This window comes from Centruroides vittatus, unplaced genomic scaffold (assembly GCF_030686945.1).
Source record: "Centruroides vittatus isolate TY-2023 unplaced genomic scaffold, ASM3068694v2 contig_1246, whole genome shotgun sequence".
Taxonomy (NCBI): domain Eukaryota; kingdom Metazoa; phylum Arthropoda; class Arachnida; order Scorpiones; family Buthidae; genus Centruroides; species Centruroides vittatus.
The window spans coordinates 721,806-744,660 of record NW_027120796.1 but is presented as its reverse complement, the minus strand read 5'-3'; the positions used below and the strand labels follow the sequence as shown (position 1 = coordinate 744,660).

The window sequence follows — 22,855 nt, the reverse complement described above, 5'->3', positions numbered from 1 at the left end:
TATAGGGACAGCCCGAAGAAAGGCATTGAGCTTTCTAGTTCTAGAGTTGATGATATTCCTCTATTGGAGGGGGTGATGATTGGACTATATTGTTGGAGGAGCAGGTGACGACTTTAACTATTGAGGAACTGGGGACGACTTCTTGAGTCATGGAGGAATTGGCAATGACTGCCTGAACTGGCTTTTATTCATCATATTAAAATAGTAGAACTCGGCCAGGAGGGCAGAAGGTCATGGAAAAGCATCTCTGTCAATGTTGAGAACACAAGATGAGATGCTCTTGGGTAGATGGGTAGAAAAGTTGACAATACTGTATTGACTAATTTTCCTTTTTCTTTGTTGATTAAACCTTCATTCATAAAGTCTGGGTTCTCACACCATCATGTTAGTAGGTAGAGGACCACTGGTGAGTGTTTCAATGCTGTCCTTACTATTAAGTAGTATTCTGTCCCCACTTCCAATGTGCTGGTCTGAAGAGCTATCCTGTATTACAGTTGGCTACTCCTAGTGGGACACTGATGGCACTATGCTATGTTCAGGAAATCCTGTACTCTTGTATACAGAATTTCATGAACATATGACTGTGCAAACAACCATTTTCCAACTGATAATGAATGTTCTGTCACACAGAGCTATTATTTCCCACAAATATCTATATTACATTGCCACACTTTAGACTGCCCAATCTGTCATCCATTGAGCTTTTGTGGTACCAGAAGGGACACTAGTTTTGGTCACCTATGATTATGAGGGATCTGAAATGGCAGTTACAACATCTGTGGTCAAACGTCACATAATACCTTACAGTGCTTAATCATATTGCCACATCTTACCAGGCACAGATGGTCCTACAAGACACTAAATGTACCAATTACTAAATGTACCTTTATATTGTAGCATTGTCCATCCCTTCTCTAAGATACTGTAATCAAATATTACTATCTTCATTATGTTTGCATTATTAGTTTCATTTCATTCCAACATTTTAGTGTGTAACTTTTTTTATCAATGAGTGCATTTCATTTAAAATGAATTAATCATAAATATGTCATGTTATTAAAGATTACATATAGTTTGTTGACATTGCTGATAGATGATATTTGACCAAAGTGCAAAAGATCGATGATATTTGCAAACATTTTCGAAGCCCCTTCTGAGCTCTTTGATTAGGCCCCTCAGGCTTCTTTTTTTATTCCAAACAACTTGGCCATTAACCTTTGAATATCTATGGAATGGTATTCAATTTGGGATACAATATACACAGGCATTCCAAGATGTTTAAATAATATCGAACAATACAATGAGTTCGAATGCTCATGTGTTCCACTTTCAATCCCAGTGTGGTGGAGTTAAGATGATATTTGAATAAATAAAAGCATAATTAAATGTTTCATAATAACAACCATTTATATAATTATATAATAATTGTGTTCTTTATAAAAATCCTACTATAATAATAATGTATGCATTGAAATCAATCCATGACTTCAATATAGTATTTGCAATACTTCATGTTAAGTTGTCACTTAAAAATAGTAATCATTTTTCAATAATTCTGAATAACATACTTAATTACAATGCTTAAACAGTATTTCACAGGTTCTGGTCATGTCAAAATTTTTATGCATTAGTCTACTGAATAAAGATCAAAGTGAAAAAAATGTCACCCCAAAAAATTCCCCAAATTTTCTGCCAGTCAATAAAAAATCACCAATCTGGAAAGACTGAGCAGCACTGCATGAAAACTGCCTCGATCCTGCTTTCATATCTGAACTTGCTGTGTGACATCATGACATTGCTGGGTGTGTGGTGCATGGAACTCTCATTGCACAGGTGCTTGACATTCTGCTGTTTTTTATGAAGCATGCTTTGTAATTCAATTTCACACTGAATGTCGAAATAAGCGAACTAGAGTTTTAATTGCTAGTATCATAGTTTTTATTGCCACTTTAATAAAAATATCATCAAGTGAAAATTTTGGCACAACAGTGTGGCTCATGCATATGTGTAAGGTCCCAAATAAGGCTCAAGCTCATGTGTTGGAGTTTTATTGAATATCAGATAAGGAAGTTGAACTTTCATCTTTATGATACAGAAATAAAGATAATTGGAATTCTTCGGTATCAGGAGATAAAATATAATGTTCTAAATTATGAATGAAAGTTCCAAGATCCATTAAATATAATCCGATCAGCACTGCAATGCAGAATAAAATTTGATATCAGTGCCAACCTTTCTTGTGACCTGATCAGATCTACAGTTTCACCTGAAAACAAGCAATAATTGGACATTGTTTGTTTCCAGGTGAAACTGTAGATCTGATCAGGCCACAAGAAAAGTCGGCACTGATATCCTATGAAAGATAACCTAGCTAATTGGAATATCCAATTTAGGGAGGACATGAGGTTCTTTGACGAGTATTATTTCTGAAAAGGTGGGCGGCTCTGTCATCATGACCCTAGTCTTCTTGCAAAGTTCTTTTTAAAAGTTATTGTTTTCCCCAATTATCTGTTCTCCACAAGTCTATCTTCCATGTTCTTGTTTGCATGTTTGCCTGCATAGAGTCATCCTCAACACTGGTAAAAAGAAAACAATCCAAAGGTACCCAAATCCTTACTCAAAGAACTCCACCTCAAGCAACCAAGGATCATGATGCATCTGAGATTTGCCAGGTTTGAACTGTGTGACAAACTCATTTTGCTCCTATTTACTTCTATGAAGAAACACCAAGACATGCAAGAAAACATTTCTAAAAATAAAATGGATTATACAACAATTTCTGTTTCTGTCACCATGTCCAGTATCCATCCACATATATGATCCCGTCTCTCAATTACCTGATACAGATATTGATCAGTGACCACAATCCAATGATTCCCAAACTTTTTCAATCCACCACCCCCTTTGTTCCATAAAGTTATATTCAATGCCCCCTAACCCATTTTCTCTTGTGTGAGAAAGGATTGGAAATATTCTTAAGAAAACTTTTCTATGAATCTCACACTTTGTGCCCTTATCGCACATTGTTCTCAACATCTGGAAACCATTAAACACAATGTTTCCTCTTATCCGTTTAACAGAGGAAAGGGAACGGCTGTCAGTGACCCCACTTTTGCCTTTGGTCACCATTCAGTACCCTGCCTCCAGTGCCCCCCTAGATTTACTCACCGCCCACAAGGGAACATTATCGCCCACTTTGAGAAACACTGCCATAATCACTGCAAATCCCCACATAAGTATACAAATCTATTAATATTTAATCTTTAAAGATAAAAGATATTCATGATAGTCAGGATGACAAAACAAAATAATTATATTCACATTATATTAAAATGTTAATTCAGAGTTTCAAATTTCAGGTTGTTTTAGTTTCCAATGGTGATCTGACAAGATTGTTAAGATATATACATATACAGGCTGTATCAGTACAGGGTGTAACTTTCAGGAGAGAGAGAGAGTACACCTAGATGATGGAAAATCACATAGCAATGCATAGTCGGAAACACTTTCCTAACATGGTAGTGACGACACAATGGAGGGACACAATAGTGATCGGGCGGGGTGGTCCGGTGCATTGGCCCGCTCGATCGCCAGACCTCACTTGCCTTGACTACTTCCTCTGGGGGTATGTCAAGGCACTGGTGTACGAAACTCCTGTTAACAGTGCTGAGGAACTTGTTGCATGCATCATGGCAGCTGCTGGGAAAGTCCAGGACACGCCCAGTATTTTCAACAATGTTAGATCTTCAATGCACCGGAGATGTGAGGCCTGCATCACGGCCTGGTGTCGTAATTTCGAACACCTTCTTTGATTTTTGCTGTAAGATTAATAAACACGTTTTCTCACCCTGTTTGTGTTCTTCTTTTCTTGTGTTTTGTGTCGTCACTACCGCGCCAGGAGAGTGTTTCCAACCATGCATTGCTATGTAATTTCCCATCGTCTAGATGTACTCTATCTCTCCTGAAAATTTGTAACCGCTGTACTGATACACCCTGTATATACAGTAGTGTCTGCTTATAATGAATCTGTATGGACCATAGGAACTGGTTTGTTATAACTGATATTTAAATGTTTTATTCCTTATCTGATATAACAGTCTAATTTTGAAACACTAAAGTTTAATGTCTCAAAGATAAAATATAAAAAATTATTACATAGGAAGTTGACAGTTAAAACATCAATATAAATGTGCATGGTTACTTAAAAAACTCTTATTTTTGTTGTTGATTTTTTCTAGTTACATAGCATTCTGTAATTTATAGTTCCACCTTCGCAAAACTATTTAAAATATTTTGTGGAGTATTATGCAAAACTTTGTGAAAACTCTCAAATAACAATAGTGTTTTGCAAAACTTCAGAAATTGGCATTATCAGAATGTCGACACCATCTGTGTTTGCTGTATCGTCATCTTCATCTTTACTAATTTCGTTATTTTTGGAAGACGCTGAAGCTATATCATCATCATTGGTCAAAAGTTCCCTACTAATAATACTGTCTTGAAACCCTGATGTATTCTTTAAAATTATAGTCAGAAAATGCATCCGGTAACTACAGAGTGCACATGTTGAACACCATTTGTTTTATCATTTGTAAGTTTACTTTTCAAAAGTTCATTGATCAAAATCAGAATGTTGTCATCTAAATCAAACTCTTCTCCATTAGTTGTAGAAAGCCAGTGTGTCAAAAACAATTTGCTATTGTTTGCATTGATACATTTTGCAATGCTATATGGACGAAATTTATTGCATCAAGAAGATTTATAGAAAATGATTCTTTGCTATTACCTACAGAAGTTACCATTTTCAAAAGGAGAATTTGCCAATAGCTGCTCTTTTAGCTGTGTTTAATCTCTTGATCTAAAGGCTAGTTTTGAAATTGTATTGGAGAGCACAAACACTAGTGCAATGCAACTTAAATTCTTAATGTCAGGATGCATGTGGCAGTTGTTAATCAATAATAAAATTTTTTGTTTCTTTCTTCTCAGTTTTCATCCCATTCTCTCAGTTCACCACGGAAAATGTCAGAGGTTATCCAAGCTCTTCAGTTACATTTGTAGTTTACCATGTAACTGGCAACACCAGTTACATGGTATATATTGACTTCTCTTAAGAGATCAGTCTGCTAAATCAATGTTTTTTTAGTCTTCTAAACCAGGGTTGTCCAACTTTTTTTCCTAATGTGCCAAATTAGAAATTTACATATATTCAGTGGAACACATAGGTACTTTATATAAATATATGCTTTTAAAAAGTTCAAAATGCAGTGTCTTTATTGCATGCATATACATAAAATTATATTATTATTATTTAATAAATACAAATTATTTGAATTCTAATAAGATGAAATTTAAATACTACATAGCTTATTATGTTATATATGATAAATTATAAAAAACTGATCAATTTTTATTTGAAATATCTATTAATGTAATTCATTTTATTTTCTACAGATGTTAATGATCTAAAATCTTCATCCATTGTTTATTAACTATGATATTAAACAGGCATGTTAACGCAAATATAAAATGTATAATTTGAAGACTTCTTAATTATACTTGTTATTATTTACTAGTAGTAATTTATTCAACATTGCTTGCTAGCTAGTTTTTAAATTACTGTCTTAAACAGCGCTAGTGTTTAGTTTAATTGAAGCAAGAAATGCCTACAATTAAAATTATTATATTGCAAGCAAATAATGATTAAAGTGTTTGATATTTTATTTTAAATAGACGACTGATAACATTAACCGACAGTGAGTGTCGTCAGTTATGTATTGAGCATGAAAAGACAACATTTCCATTATTTATCTAAGGATAATAATAACTATAACTTAATGTATTGTGACATGCTAATTCTGATAACATTAAAAAGACTAACAACAATATCCATGATTTCAATAAGTAGATTCTATAATATTAAACACCTTAACTTGAAAAATGTAATAAATACGAAAATATTTAAATTATTCCGAAAACAGATTTAACATTTATGATTGTATGATTGTTAGTATTAAAAATATTCCAAAAAAACCAATCTTCAAAACTTAGAGATTCTAAATGGAAGGCAAAATTTGTACTGTTCTACTTTATTTAAATATATTTTCTCTCTTATTCTACTGTTAGTAAAAAATATTTTGTTAAAATAATAAGTATACTGCCTTCCAATTAGAATTTATATTTTATTTATAATAAAATCTGAAAATAAAATTAAAACTACAGTAGAACACCAATTATCTGAAATAACGGGGCTGACCTATCAGGTAAATACCGTATTTACTCGCATATAAGACGAGGTTTTTATTCATTTTTCACTGCTTCAAAAACATAGGTCTTCCTATATGCATGAGTGAAGAATTCTTTGCATTTTTGCAATAATTTTTGTAAATCATGTATTTGCATTTTTTACTGGATGCTCACCCTCTGGTGTTTAAAAACAAAAGTATTTTATCTGGGTTGTTTGATTGCTCTTCATCAGTAAAGATGAATAGCAATAGGAAAATCAAAGCTTTTGAATTGAATTCCAAATTGAAATTCCAATATCACATGTGAGCCTGATGTAAGTTTTAATCCATTCCCATGTGAAAACAGATAATTATTTGGAAATCAGAATTCAAAGAAACTCATAAGTGTGGATTTGACTGTTAAGAATTGGCAAAAAAGATTCCCGATTGTCCAGCTTCACACGAACCAGTTATGCTGTCGATTTTACAAGATTTTTCCCTTAAAGTTTAAAATGCCAGTAATTTTTGTAGAACAATGTAAGCATTTATGTGGATTTGATATTTCATTTGTGATTAAATGAAATAAAATTAGAACTATATTAATAAAATCTTATTTTCTTTATTTTAATCTTTAAAGTCACACCTCGTCCTATATTTGAGATTGTCTTATACGCAAGTAAATACATTATCTACATTGTCCCACGTTTATGGTAGTTTAATTGTTTATTTTCATTTAAATAAAAAACTTTTTGACTTTTTCAAATAAAATTTAAAAAATTTACTAAACGTAACTCTTTTCAAAATTAGAAAAACTCAGATAACAGATCAAATTTGTATGATATAATATAAAAATCCAAAATTTATTATGAGAATAAATGTATTATTTAATATATTTTATAATTTATAACTTAACAAATAAAAAATTTTTGCTATAAGTTATTTTATAAACACAGTATATTTTATTATTCTGCATAGTCATAAGTTAAACAATTAAAAATATTTGCTTTTGATGAATCAAAGGCAAACGTTTTTTTTAATACTCAAAATTTAATTTGAGTAATTCTGTTATTATATACTATTATTGAAAAACCAATATAATGTTTTTATTTATGAATTTTTATTATTTAAATGTTAAGACACATTCATAATATTTTATTTAATAAGCTTTTAAAGCTATTTATCTATAAATATGAACGGAAAAAGAATCAGAAAATTTTGTCCTAATGTTGTTTTTATAAGAAATCATACGTTGTGATTATTGTCAACATTTCCATTATGTACCATTCTGTTTAACAATATTTAAACATAATATCTAAATATTAAACATGTCCTATTGTAATTAAAATTTGTTTATTAATTTTGATGATATAAATTCAATTAATCTTCCAAAATACTATAAGAACAGACTAAATAAAAAACATTAACTATATATAGTATGTATATTCAATACATATATATGGCAGTAAGTAATTTTCATTAAACGATGTCTTTTTTCATTAATGAAACTTTATTTTAAATAGATAGAATACTATAATATAAATTATTGCATTATTTCTAACCTGTGTTGTTGTTAACTGTTCTAAACTCAAGCCAGCTTCAGTATCAAAGAGAGCTTCTGATGCAGTTGGTGCAATGTAAGCTACTGTACCGTCTTCAAGCTGAACTGGTTGAAAACCTTCTAATAAAAAATGACAGCAATGAAAAATTGAGAAATATAATATTTTACTAAATCTTGATAACTTTACCAAGTTAATATATATACATATATGTATCACACCTTGAGGAGTTGTTCGAATAAGAGCTGTTGTTCCATCTGCCAACTGTACAGCTTGTCCATCTATAAATTTTGCCATTCCGTCTAATCTATCTACTTCGTCGGCAGGTAAAGTGTGAACCAAAGCCGTCGTTCCATCACCTAATTGAACTGTATGAGTTTCTACCGTGTGATCGGTTAAATTATGCTCTACAAGTGGCATTGAAGCATTTGTTAGTGCAACAGTTGATATGTTGAGAGGAGATGAGGTAGAAATTGATATTGTTGCTTCAGAAGAAATAGGCAATGGATCAGGATCTGGTTTAGTAGTAATTGGCAAACTGATGACATGGGAACTATCTTCACCTTGTTCATTCTATATATAATTATTATTTTAAATATTTTTATTTTAAAAATTATATAAAAAAAATACCTTAAAATCAACTTACTGGTGTTGCCAAAAGCAAACCAATGACTTCTTGGACATGAGTTCCTTCCAAAGAAGAATTTTCAGTTTTATCAGAACAGCCTTCTGATGTGCTATTGTCATCCATAATAAAGTTCTAATCTATAACCAAAAATAATTATTTTATTGCAACGATATAACGAGTTTTTATGAGTCATTTATTCACATGAAATATTAAACTCATTTAAACAAATTACTTTAAAATAATTTTCATTTTCTTTTCACTGGAAAAAGATTTGTATAAGATAAGCCACAAAGCTATAAACTATAAAATATGTTTATTTTATGTATGTAGTAGGCTTATACTATAAATTCTTGCATATAAAAAACGTTTACCTATCATTAAGCTACATGGCGCATCTAATTAGCTTGGGAATTGAATTTATAAAAATAACATTCTTGGCATAAATGATTCAGTTTAGTATCAGTCTTCGAAATGCACTCCTATGATCTACATGGAGCTTTGCACACTACTAATTTATCTGTATGTTCTCATAAAATGATCTTCTTGGAATGCTGTTTAGTTCCCTTGCTAGCTAATATATTATTATGATAAATTATCCAGAGGAACTACCAAAGTCCCATTGGGCTATATTATTGCCCATAATTTATTTATTTGGTTGTTTATATATGTTGTAATATTTGAGCTTTTGGATGATGTAATGTTTTTACTAATTGATAACTTCAAACATAAGATATAATTTGGCAATTTAAGAAATAATTACATTCAAGGAAGCACAATATATAATATTCTTACTATAGAAAATTCCTCTGTTCTTATACAATATGCAAAAATAAAATAATCAATTCAACTATAAAATTTTAAAAATAGTTATTATAAATAAAAGTAAGTCTTTGAATGGATTAGCTTGTGATAATGACTAATCATATATTATTCAACACATGCTGTTATTAATAATGCAAAAGTATTATTGAGTTTGAAATAAAACCTAATGTATTATAATCTGACTTAACATTTTATTTTATTCTATACACATTACAGAGAACAGGTTACGAATATCATGGTACAATCCGCTGGCGACTAGTTGAGAGTACGACTCCTTACACGTCTTTTCCAAATCTAGGAACAAAGTGGTTTCTTCTTCCATTTGTCTGTTCCCATCTACATACATACTTCCTATGGGTCTCTTTGTGCCATTCTGTGAAACAGTTTGCTACTGCAACACTGTTTTGACATATTCAAAATAAGGCAATTATAGGATAATTTGTATAGATGGAAAAATGTAAAAAACAACTGAATGGTATATACAACAAACCAAATAATTTAAAAAGTATTTAAAATACTTTGGATATAATTCAGTAGTGTAACTCCTTTAGTTATGCTACTGATTGTATCAATCTCATTTCCCTCCCCTTGACTTTGTAAATAAGAAAATGAAAAACCAGAGAAAGATTTGAATGAGACAAATGACAATATCTAGTTTATTTTTATTCACAGTCACACAGGGATGAATGTAGGTTTGCTTATTCTAATTCAAATAGTATAACTAGATCCTAATATCAGTTCTAGTTATACTACCAATCATAATCTTAGTATACTTTGAAAAATAAAATTATATAAGATGTTTTATGTAACTTGATGCAACCTTCATTAAATTTAAGTTTGATGATTTCTATTTGATATAATTTTTAGTTACAAATATTATTTTATTTAAACAGAATTAGATTCAACACACTTGCTGAATGATTAAAATTATTAATGATTTGCACCTTCTTTCCAGCAGTTTTTAATTAAATGAAAGTTTTCAGCCTCTTTTGATAACCCATCTCAGAAGTATTATAGTCAATATACGGTATGTTTATTATAGTGTTTGTGCATTGTTTCTCTGCAGGTTACGTTCCTGAATTTGAAACTTTGAAGGATGAGTTCAATTTGCATTATGTTTGATTTTAGAATGAAAAGAAGCATTTTTTTTTTCCTGCTTCAAATTTGTTTGAATTCGACAGTTTCATTTTATAACAGATGATCTCTCCTTAATGAATGCAGCCTGAAGGTGACCTTTCAAAAGAGACTGAAAACATTTGCTTAATTAAAAAACTGTTGGACAGATTTGAATTATTAACAACTTTATATAAAATTTTGGAATATCAAGGCATATCTGAGTGATACACTTTGTTATTGGATTATTATTTAAAAAAAAAAAATTATATATTTAATTTCGTCAACTGCTTTATGTACAGTACAGTAAAAAGTTATTTCCAACTATCAGTTTAATGGGAGCTTTTTCAGGGTTCTATGGGTTCTGATTTGAAAATTTCAAAAGCAAAAATCATAATAAAAGAGAGTCTCAATGTAAAAAGTTATTAATATACTGCAACAATATATTAAAAAATTTAGACAATGTTCACTTTGCTAGAGATTTAAATATTTCATTTTTTAAAGAAATTCTTATTGTTTGAAACCTTAAAAAAATCACAAAGAAACAAAATAACATATTGAAAATAGTCATTTTATTTCACATTTACATACAAAGAAATATTAAGTACATTTATGCAGATATTACTGAGAGATGCAAAATAACAGACAACATATGTATGAGGCAGAATTAGACAAATAAAGGATGCCTTCAAAAAGTTTCAAATGACTAGTTATTAAGAATTTGCTAAAGATGAGACGATTTAAAAACAATTTATTTATCTGGAGACAAATTCTTAATCCGAACAATTGATATTCTATATACTATGCACAAATAGCTGGCAAAGAAGAATGATTATTCAACTACACTTTTGGTTGATCTAATTCCAGAGATTGACATTTTCATTTTCATTTCCATGTGACTGAATTTTCTGTAACATATTTCTTGTACTGTATATAATCATCAAATATTCTCATAGAAATAACCATGATATTTTAATAATTATTGTTAATTGATTAATACAATACAAATAAATTCTGCATCTATTAAATATCTGAAAATTTTAATGTTTTATTAATTGAATGGTTGTGTCGTATGTACTAACAACTGAACAAAAATTTTTATAAGAAAAAATGTATGGTAATTAGAATAATAATAATAATAATCCCTAAAAATAATTTATAAAAGCATAAAATGTCATAAACATACGAAAAATTTCGTTTTCGTTTTCTCTTCCGTCATTTCAACCAGCGACAGTCCAAATACAATTTTCATACACGGAGATGACCTTTTATTGGACTGCCATTAGTTGAAACAATGGAAGAGAAAACAAAAACAAAGTTTTTGTATGTTTGTGACATTTTATGTTTTTATAAATTTTAAATACCAGCATCCAAGTTTTTTTTTTTTTATAAATTTTCCCTAAAATTAACTAAACTATTCAGAAATATTTGAAAATTTTAGGTAATTGAATGTGTTTCAATAAGTTTGTACTTTAGTGTTTATGGTGGTTTCAATAAATAAAAATACAGTAAGACCTCATTTAGTGCTTCTTTGATCGACATTGATTCGATATAACACAGTCTGCTCGAAGCCTAAAAAAAGAGCTCAAAATTTACGCTGTTTCAAATTATCGTATCATTTCATTGATACGTATATAATATGATAATTCTCAGATATGAACCAATCAGCAAAAAGTGGCAATTTGTCTTAGTGCTATACTTCCTCTAAATCAGGCACGTCAAACATGCAGCCCACCAAGACTTTTTAAAAATTTTTTAATATCAAGCTTAGATGCTCGAAGTTGGAAAGTTTGAACTTTTTGGTTGACACTGGCATTGCGTGTGGTTGCGTGATTGCTTGGGACACTGCGCACTGGCACGAGGTGTCAAATGAAAAGTGGCGGCCAAAGCCAAACGGAGATAAAAACACAAGACGATCAGAAACACAATAGAACGCGGCGCGATCTAATCCAACACACGACACATGTTTGTGTGGCAGTCAACCATACAGATATTTGTATATTTGTACATATTTTATTATATCATGTTAGGCTCAGGAATCTTTCTTTGTTCTAACTGTTCTAGAAATTGTTGATGAAAACTTACAAATGGAATATTACAAATGGAAACTTACAAATTGAAATCCAATGTGATAATTTGCTAAAGCAAAAATGTATGGAAGTTGGAATTCCAGATTTTTATACATATTTATCTGTAGATCAGTTTCCTAAAATGTTATCGTTTGTTATGCATATATTGGCTATGTTCAGAAGCACTTATTTATGCGAGCAATTATTTTCTTTAATGAAAAATAACAAAAAATTCATAAAGATCAAGATTAACCGATCAACATTTATCATCAATTTTAAAAATTGCATCTTTTAGCTTATAGCTGAATATATTCAACCAAATTTTGATGATTTGCTTTGTGAAAAACATTGTCAAATATCTTTTAAAAAGTAATATTAAACTGTGATTTTGTTTATTTATTATTATAACTTTTATTTTTGTTTTTTATAAAAAATATAAAATATTTATAGTTTGAGTTTAAAAAATAACATGAAATATAAAATGTCTATGTATGTATAATATACAATACATTGAGCTTGACATTGAGTCTAATAAATACATAATACATAATATAATCATTCTAAAAATCGTATTTTATTAATTTTTTGAACATTGAAAATGTGCGGCCCCCGACTTAATACAAAATAGATCATGTAGCCCGTAATATCATATGAGTTTGACATGACTGCTCTAAATCTACATTTGTTTGGTACAATTTTGGAAAAAATATAACATCACAGATGCTATAGGCAATATCAACTTCGCTTGGCAAGAATTAACTGATAAATGCATGAACAGAGTGAGAAAGAAGGTATGGCTGGAGGTATCTAAGGATTCTCAATGAAAAGAGCCTATCATTGTCCAAGTTGTCATCCTAACCGATACAGCAGGACTACATGTAGATGAGCAGAATATTGCACAGTTACTGCAGGTTTCTGGTGACGATATTCAAGAACTGGCAAAACATGTAGAACTGGAAAATAATGATTCTGAAAACGAAGAACCCAAAGAACTGGCTACAGATTTCCTTAGTAAAAGTTTGGTAACAATAACAAAAATCATTGATCAAATTGTAGTGAATGATCTAGATTTTGAAAGGAGTGTAAAAGCAAGACGAGGTATTTTGGATGCGATCTCCTGCTACCGAGATTTGCTTAATTAACGAAAGAAAAAGAAAGCGACAAACGACACTAGACGAGTTCATTGCAAAAAAATCAAGAATTTTACAAGAGCCAAAACCTTCATTACAAAAATAAACTTTATATTTCTGCGTGTAATGTTTGTGTGTTATATAACATATATTATTATGCAAATTAATACATAAATAAGTTAAAATTAAAGTAAAATTTGTTTATTTTTGGTCGCGTGTTTCCCTTTCCCTATTTTCTGTGTTAAAACGACCTCATTTAATGCTGTTTCATTTAGCGCTTTGTTGTCTAGGAATGCAACCTAAGTGCTAAACGAAGTCCTAGTGTATACTCTTCATGCCAATAATTGTTCATTAAATAAATAACACAATTTTTTTTAAATGAATATTTACAGTATTACACTTGCAGATAATTCCATAATTTACTGCATTAATATGACTTCATTGTAAAAGTTTAATCAAATTTTTTAAAAACTTCATTACATGCTATCTTCCATAAATGTTCTTGATTTTTGCTAAAACCAAACTTGAGAACATTTATGGAAGTGTGTTTAATGAAGTTTTTGATATAAATTTTATTTTATTAACAATAAAAATATTCATACTTCTACTAGAACTGTATTTTAATAAGGAATTAAAGTAAATGGCTTTAAAAAAAATTATAAATTTTTACCTAATTTGAATTCAATTATAACAAAAAAAATTTTTTTTTACCGTTTTAATGCAATGAAAGCACTGTTTTTTCATCCTTCACTTTAAACTGTTAAGAAGCAAGAATATTAATTTTTCATTAATTAAAAATAATTTGGAAGTTAAGCTTCTCAAAGTATATTTTTATCATTGTCATAATCACAAATAGTTATGACCGATATACCAAATTTCACCTTAGATCTTAAACAAAAAATTGGCAAAATTTCAAATATGTATATATTGAAATGAAGTTAAAATAAAAACTTATAAATAAAACAGCATCAGAATTAATGTTATTTTTATAAAGCATATATGTCATAGGTTATATATAAAGAAAAGAAATATAGCAGCAAAAAAGATTAATTATGAATTATGATAAAAATAAAATCTAACATTTAAATGCCGAAAGAAATGTGGAAACCGATAGATGAAAGCGAAAGCAAAATCCTTTGGAGTAGAAGCTTAAATCATTCATTAAGGTTTTTCCTATTGCTTTATAAATTTTTGGATTAACATTTTGATTTGTAAGCGCAAGTAGCGGTTTCATCCAGGTTATGAATTTCCATAAAAGTTTTCTACTTACATAAAAATATGTAAAAGATAACACACTTATCATATACTTTCATTAACTTTTTCAGTAACATTAATGAAAATATTTGACAAAACATGTATTATCTTTAATTGATCTTTATATTATGTAGAAATATCTAAAAACTGTTTTCAAGTTTTCATCAATAGTGCCAACAGCATGCAAAACTCAAATATCTACACGTACTGTACTTTATTATTTTGAGATAATGAATATTCAGTTTTAAATTTGTAGATATAACCACTATGTGAATTTTATACCGAAAATAATTTAACTTCATTTATTAGGATATGTGTTGGCAAATTACTGTAAAATAAATATGTACAAAAAATTTTCATATTTCCTTTTATCATATGATAAAATACAGTTAATGTTACCTTAGGTAGCCAAGATTGCGGCTTGTCTCTAATTCCAGCAAGGAAACAGTGGGACGCACATTCTAACCTAACCTAACCTATTCTAATAATTTGGTTGCTAATAATTATGGTAATTTATTAGAATAGGTTAGGTTAGGTTAGGTTAGAACGTGCATCACCCACTGTTTCCTTGCTGGAATTAGAGACAAACTGCCATCTTGGCTACCTAAGGTAACATTAACCATAAATACTAAAATGTTATGTATAATGAAAATTATATAATCTGTTCGTGTATCATATATGACCTGAAACCGGTTTACACAAAAATGTGAGAGATTTTAATCTATTTTCTAATAATGAAAGTTTCAGATAAGATTCTTAAACTTTCACTTCTTTAAATAATCCATAAAAAGTGAACAAAACAAAATTTAAATATTTGAAGAACCTCACATTTATCAATTTTTAAGTATGAATACATTTAATGCCATTTTTAAAATAATCAAAGTAGCAGTTTTAGAATATTTAATTTCACTGCATAAATCCTACATGTTAAATAGACTGGACACTCATTAATTTGCAATATTTCTAAGAGACCAATGAAAACCAATAACTTGAATGGAAAAACAAACTTTTATCTGAACTTAAATGATTTTTATAAGAATTTTTTGTTTCATATATATAGTTAACCAAGAGAAAACACATTCTAGCAATTTTTAGTCAAGTATAGATGAATCATAACAAAATCCTATACATACTTTATTTTTTATACATTACAATACTGTTGTAATTAGCTTGCCACTTATTTGATCCTACACTATTATACTGTATTATATTTTTTTTAAATATTTATTCAATCAAAGTGAGAAAATCCCTTAAATACAATACAGTATTACAGTATAGGTACGTGTAAATTATAACAGACAACATACGCAACCAACATAACGACGATTACCATATCAACTCACACCCAATGTTTTCATGTAAAAATTGATTGGCTTCATGTTTTAAGTAAATGACCTCTATGCTAGCTCACATTATATTCAATTGTTTAAATATTGTATTTAAAACAACTTTTGAATGTATTTTTGTAATAAATTAACTTGGGAAGAAGTCAACTCAAAATCTTCGGTGTAAAATAATACAAGATTCAGGCTCTAAATGAGATATTTGGAGCCTGAATCTAATTGTTTTTATTTACAATTGTATAAATGAATTGTTTTCCCTGTAAATTATTAACAGAATAATTGTAACTGAAGGATAAACCCAGCCTTTTTATAAATCAAGGAATATGAAATTAAGCACACAATTTTATTTAACAATCAATTATCATGCAAATAAAATGTTGATAAATTATTTGACACGAGATAATTACTCATGTAAAGAGTAACCCACCTAAGCCTAGATAAAAGCTTCGTTCCCCACCCATATATCAAGATGGCGATGGGAAGGGTTTCCATTTGTAATGCAATACTACTTTGCCTGTCAACCATCTCACATTTAACATGGAAAAATTATTAAATCTGTAAAATATTTAATAAAAACGAAATCTCTCGACGACCCCAGCTGCAAACAACTACCGTTGCTAAGGAAGAAGCGTTGAATGTCGGGAAAAAGATGGAACTATGGGTAACTTACCGTTCTTCTTCCACCCACCATGCAAAGCGACAAGATGGCGAATGGGAAGGAGGGAACCCGGATCTTAATAGAGGAATTTGAAAATGATTAGTAATTTAAAATATTTAAAATCGACTAAAATACTGGAAAAATTAATAATAAATTATAATCGATTTAATTAGTACTCATAGGTGATAACTTTTATTTTAATATCACGTGCTGTGGCAAATCAATAATCGATATTTATAAATACAGATTTTGATTATATTTTCGGATAATAGTTTTTCTTTCTTTATAAATTCTATAAAATTTATAACATTTAAATGATTACTTTAAATGAAATATTAAATATTTTTTAAAAACTTTCGACTTTATAAAACACTAGAAGTTTTCAATTATAATTTGCTCACTATGGCCGAAGTGGTAAAGGCGTTTGGCTGCCGCTCCGAGGGAACCGGATTCAAATTTCAGTCAGGAATCAACAAAGTTTTTCATATATAGTCTGTTCCGAAGATGTCAACCCCATCCCATCACATAGCCAAATAATGGAGAAGGCCAAATAACCGCGCGGTTAACTTGACAGCATACAGCTTTTGGAACTCAGAATCAAATCTGGACAAGAGTTCTTTCGGGGATGGTCCGTCCGCATATACAGTATACAAATCTGTCCCTCACCACCAGGCCATCTTATTATGGGCCTGGCTTTGTTTTGTCCGAGATAAAATTCGGACAAAACAAAAATTCTTAAGAATTTTTCGGAGCCTTTTCGGCCGTATCGAGCCGTCCCAATGTGGGCCTACCTGAACTTACGAAGGGCTTAAAAGAGTTGTTGTTCGTATACGGAAAAGCCATATGTGGGCGGTTTTCCGAGGAGGATGCCACCCGGGAAGACTTTCTATGGGAAAATGGTCCCAGTCGGTTACAAGTACATATTTTGTTTTGGACTCTTTCATCCTGTGGGCACTAGGACAGTCTTTATACTTTTCCGGCTCTGTTATATATAACAGAGGGAAAGTATAGCGATCGATAAAAAAAATGACATCTCGAGACTTTTACATTTTTAGACTTGAGAAACCTCAAAAAGTCGAAAGACACGAAAAAAAAAAAAAAAAATCGGGAAGGTTTTCTGTATGTACGGATGTTTTTTTTTTTTTTTTTTTTTTTTTTTAACTCTTTCCGCCCTGTGGGCACTAAGAGGGCCTTTTTTAGTAGGCCCATTATGGGTTCGGCCAGGCCCACAATGGGGCGACCGGGTGGTGAGGGACGGGGCCCGACATATCCGAACGGACCACCCCCGAAAAATTCCTGGGGATTATTCGACCCGTTCGGATTCGATCCCGGGTCCCCCAGAGCGGTAGGCTGCCACCTTTACCGCTCGGCCATCCGGCCGTCTATGTACGGATGTTAGTTTACGTGGAGGCACGATTGTTGTTCACCCTCTTTGAAGTTTAATAACTCCTGTACTTTTAGTTGAAATATTCTGAAATTTTGCAGGGAGGTTTGTGTATTAGGGAGATAGGTGCTATTAAATTTTGGTGGTTAAAGATCGACGTAGTGGGAAATAAACTGGGTCATGAATATCTCTAGTAGGATTGGAGTTAATGACGATTTTACTCGGTATTAGCATTGACAATTTTTTTTCTATTTTTTTTTTTGTAAAACCCATTCTTACCCTCAAAATTACGCATTTTAGTATTTTGTGTTAATTAAAAATATAAAAAGTTTTTAAAATAAAATATCATAGCAGATGGCATTACATGCAGTTTTCAAATGTTGCCAGAAAAGTTAAGCAACTCATTGCTGGATTATTTAATGCCCTTTGTGGATTTGGCCAGACTCAAGTGGTTGTTGATAAATGTATATTATTATTATTATTATGCTTCATGTCGTAATGCTAAAATTTTAAAGTCCATTTTATTTATTGGTTTAATTTATCCTCTAGTTGGCAATCTTTCACTCCTTACAACCTTTTCTGATTTTTTAAGAAGCGGTAAGTTGTAACAGTGTTATAATACAAGTTCTTTCTCAATATCTTTTTTTGTGTTTACTTCGCGAGTGCGACAAGCGTCTAGACTCTAGACCAGTGGTTCCCAACCAGTGTTCCGCGGAACACTGGTGTTCCGTAAGCATCTCCCAAGTGTTCCGCAGATTTAGTCGCAAATCGGAAAGTGTATAATCGTATTCGAGCCGCCGAATATCAAAAAATTAAAATCATAAAATTTTAATAAACTTAAATATATATGTACGACTCGTACTTATGGAGTGTACTACTGTTTCGAATAAGATAAACGCAACGATAAAAACTGAATGAAATATGTAAAAAACATCAGGCACAAGTTTCCCATTAAAGTTATTTAGATATATTTTTTCCTGTCTTAGAACTGGCGTTAATAATATGAGTAGAGATTTTGAATTATAACTGCTCAACTCTAATAAAATAACTGATGACAAGCTTATGTATTTCATATTAACTTAAGTAAGTGTTCCGCTAAAGAAAATTGCTTACAAAAGTGTTCCGCATCCTAGAAAAGGTTAGGAACCACTGCTCTAGACTCCGAGCGAGCATTACAGTAGTTCTAAATTATGCCGCTGTGGCAAACAGCGCCTATAGCTGGACTCGTTTTGTGGTACAGTATTTTCTGGTTGTAATTACAAATTAGAAATGCTTTATTCGTAATTACTATTAGTTAAAAATGAGAATAAGTTACATTTTTAGATAGAAACCTTATAAATGAATAATTTCTCCATAAAAAAATACGATAATATTTAGAACGGAATGTTCTAATTCGTAAAATTATAAGGTGGAATTACGAATAAAATAAAATATAAGCCGAATTAAAAGTTGATATTTTCTCACTCTAAAAATGCTTCTGGAAATCTTTTCTGGTTACAAACTTTTTTCAATTCCAAAGTTATGTCAGATCCGTAAACAAGAAATCACAATACGATGAAACCTCCATTAACGGACACTCTCGAATAGCGGAAACCTTTACTTAACGGGCATTTTTACCCTTGAAATAGGACACCTATTATATTTACTTCTAAATAGCGGACACTAAATTACGAATGCCGTCGTCCATAACCAACCTGTACGAAAATTTAAAGTCCCGCCTTCAATATTCTGAAAAAATATAATTTCATATTGTTGGTTTTCATCTTGAAGCAAAGATTACTATGAGAGTTCCGAATTCTTCTTCCTCTCTTTTGATAGTTTCGGAAAAATTTTGATTACGAAGACTTCGGTAAGTAAGTAAATTATTATTGTTTTTGATTTATAAGAGCATGTAAAAATGGACAAAATTTTTGAACTGCTTTTGCGATATTTTGGCTTATTCATTTAAGAGGTTTTTTTGAATAATTACAGCACTATAACACTTCAAATTACAAATTTCTTTCTGTATATTTTTTACGATTTACTTTTCTTTCACGATTTCGTTCCCCGATAGAATTGCAAATAACTGTAACATGATTAGAACACATATAAAGGAACAAGACGGTACATTTAAAGCACAAAAGAAAAAAGCAGGAAAGCACGAAATAATATTAATCTTACACGCCAGCATCAATGATCTTTATCTGTTCGTTTGACCACACAATGGAGCCATGTTATCATGTGACCCTCTCTTACCCAATCATAGATAGCAATTGTCGGCAAAAGCTACGGAAAGCGTGTCGTTACTTCTGTGTCTAGGCCTTTAAAATTCGGGAGGTCAAAAACAGCAATTTTTTTGGGGTACTCTGTTCTGGATACGACGGGACTTCTCATTCACACCTGGTCACTTCCATTGTGGACCTGGCCGAACAGGTGTTGGGCAATGTTAAAAGGCCCTCTTAATGTCCCGAGGGTGGAAAGTTAAAAATGAAAAAAGTAGCATTTCGTTTAAATGGCATAATACTCATAAATTCATATGTTCTATGTAAGAGATTACCTCTTTTTAAATATCGTTTCTACATCGAAATTAGTGTATCTATACTTTATGTACTGGTGGCTGGAAAGTAACTAGGCATTGAGAAATTACTATAATTTTCTTTACTATAATGAAATTTTAAAAGATTTATGTGCTCATGTATCTTAATCAATGGAATTTGATAATTTCTCTATTAGTGATGTGGAAGATGACAGAGAAAGACTGAATGTGCAGTGAAAAAAAGAGTAGCCGACCACATGGCTGTTTAGGATCGAGCGCAGATAGCTGCATGCTATGAGTTGTGGAAACCAAGGGTTGCTGTGGAGAAATGGTGGCGCATGGTGAAGTCATAATCTATCTGTCCGGAAAAATTCAAGAATTATCATTTCAATCTAAAACGACAACTGGTTCGGTTGCAGACACACAGAGAAGTGGCCGTTCATTCACATCACGATCTGAGAAAAACGTGTCGTTGGTGGATGGCACCGACATTTATATTAAATTGTAAGGTTGTCAGTCCATATCTACATTTCATACGGTGCATATCTAACAATTTTCATTATTTTTGCATTTGAATTATAGAAATTACAATAATTTCTTAATTCCTACTTACTTTCCATCCACTCTGTATATGTTATAAGGAAAAGTTTCCTCATCACAAATTTAGTTATGCATTTTAAATAAAAAAATGGTAAAGAGAATTTTCGGAATCAAAACCGGGAAAGAACATAAAGAATCCGAGAATATTACTTAAAGACGATTACTTTTAACGGAGTATGATTTAAAGCTAGGTAGGCTATACAGTATAAAAGTACAGTAAATACGGGAACATTAGATACAGTCTGATCAGCCGCAATCTTATGCTATATCATCGCGGATCCTACTACTGTTGAATTTTAGTCAATCAGTAGGAACTGATGTGCAGTTACACATTTTGCTTTGTGTAACCAAATATCTGTAAATAACTGTTGATATAAATCATCAAAATTATCGTCTTTTGTGTGGCTTTTGAAGTTGGAATTCTTGGGAAGTATCAAGTGTACCCACGGACAGATAGAGGGAGCGTAAAACTGAGGTAAAAAGCTGTTATTTCAGTGGAAACGATTGAAGAGAAAATGAAAAATATTTGAAAAAAGTTTGGAAACACCAGGTTACGAGGTTTACTGGATTAAAATTTAGTTTTACACAATGAAATAGAAAGAGAGAATTGCCTCCTCCATATGAACAGAAAATGGATGGTTTCTTTTGTTTTAACGTCTTATAACAATTTATTGGTAGTATAAAAATGTTTCTTGTTTGAATAACTACGTTAAATATTCAATTGGCTATTATTATGCTTCAAAACCAAACTTATCATAACGACAACAAATGACTTTAAGGTGACTGTTTTATTATTTCAGTTTTATTGACTCCAATATGTATTTCGGACGCATACATTCATTCCTCTTCAGTTGGGTACAATATTATATCTACATAGACATATCAACATAAGAATAAGCATCATCTTAACACTACAACAACCAATATGATCTATGCCAATTTTTACTTACAATATTTAGTTAACAGCTAAAATTCCACATCTTTTTATCATGTAGGGCCTATCTAACTCCGTTCTCGAGGTTAACGAAGAACAGACAGACAGGCGAAAGACAGTGGAAATGTCTGCAATTTGAAAATTGCAGCCCAATAATTTGGAAAAGCGTGAAAAAACCATTCGATAGAGATTTCTTTACCCTAATCTTTAAACTCGAACCAGATGGAGTACCTCAGGGCACCCAGTAGACAGTTTAGTTTTACCGTTTTGGCCTCTTACGTTAGAAATTGGAAGAAATAGTATTTTTTCCTACTCAAAGTTCATCAAAATTCAATTAATTAAAAATTTTTATTCACTAAATTAAAACTAATGAAAAAAAATGTAGCAACTAGTTGAGTAATTTTTATGAGATTTTATTTTAAAAAATAACTTTTATATTATTAATCATAATAAATAAATAAAATTCTGTGTGGCGCCATCTGTTAATGAGATCATATTACAAATATTTTCTTTATTTTTAATTATTATAAAATGGCAAAAGACATAATTTTAAAGATAGAGATGAGTTTTATAAAAAATTGTTAATGCTAACAAGTAAAAAACTCTTTATTAAGTCCGACCCCACTCG

At 30.8% G+C, this 22,855-nt stretch overlaps 1 protein-coding gene across 5 annotated transcripts in view; it reads right to left on the bottom strand.

Moving 5' to 3' along the window:
• Positions 1-16,855, bottom strand: part of LOC136988038 (zinc finger protein 76-like) — a 38,000-nt gene extending 21,145 nt beyond the window's left edge. For 2 of the 5 annotated variants that reach the window (XM_067285847.1, XM_067285823.1), the window contains exons 1-4: positions 16,807-16,855; positions 8,424-8,542; positions 7,999-8,350; positions 7,781-7,899 (exon numbers count right to left, since the gene is read on the bottom strand). In XM_067285847.1, coding sequence (XP_067141948.1) covers positions 7,781-7,899; positions 7,999-8,350; positions 8,424-8,528 — 576 coding nt within the window. In that variant the 5' untranslated portion in view covers positions 8,529-8,542; positions 16,807-16,855. Of the gene's footprint in view, positions 1-7,780; positions 7,900-7,998; positions 8,351-8,423; positions 8,543-16,563; positions 16,780-16,806 lie in introns of those variants that run through there. The other 3 variants (XM_067285839.1, XM_067285857.1, XM_067285831.1) reach the window with 2 other exon arrangements.
• Positions 16,856-22,855: the final 6,000 nt, after the last annotated feature.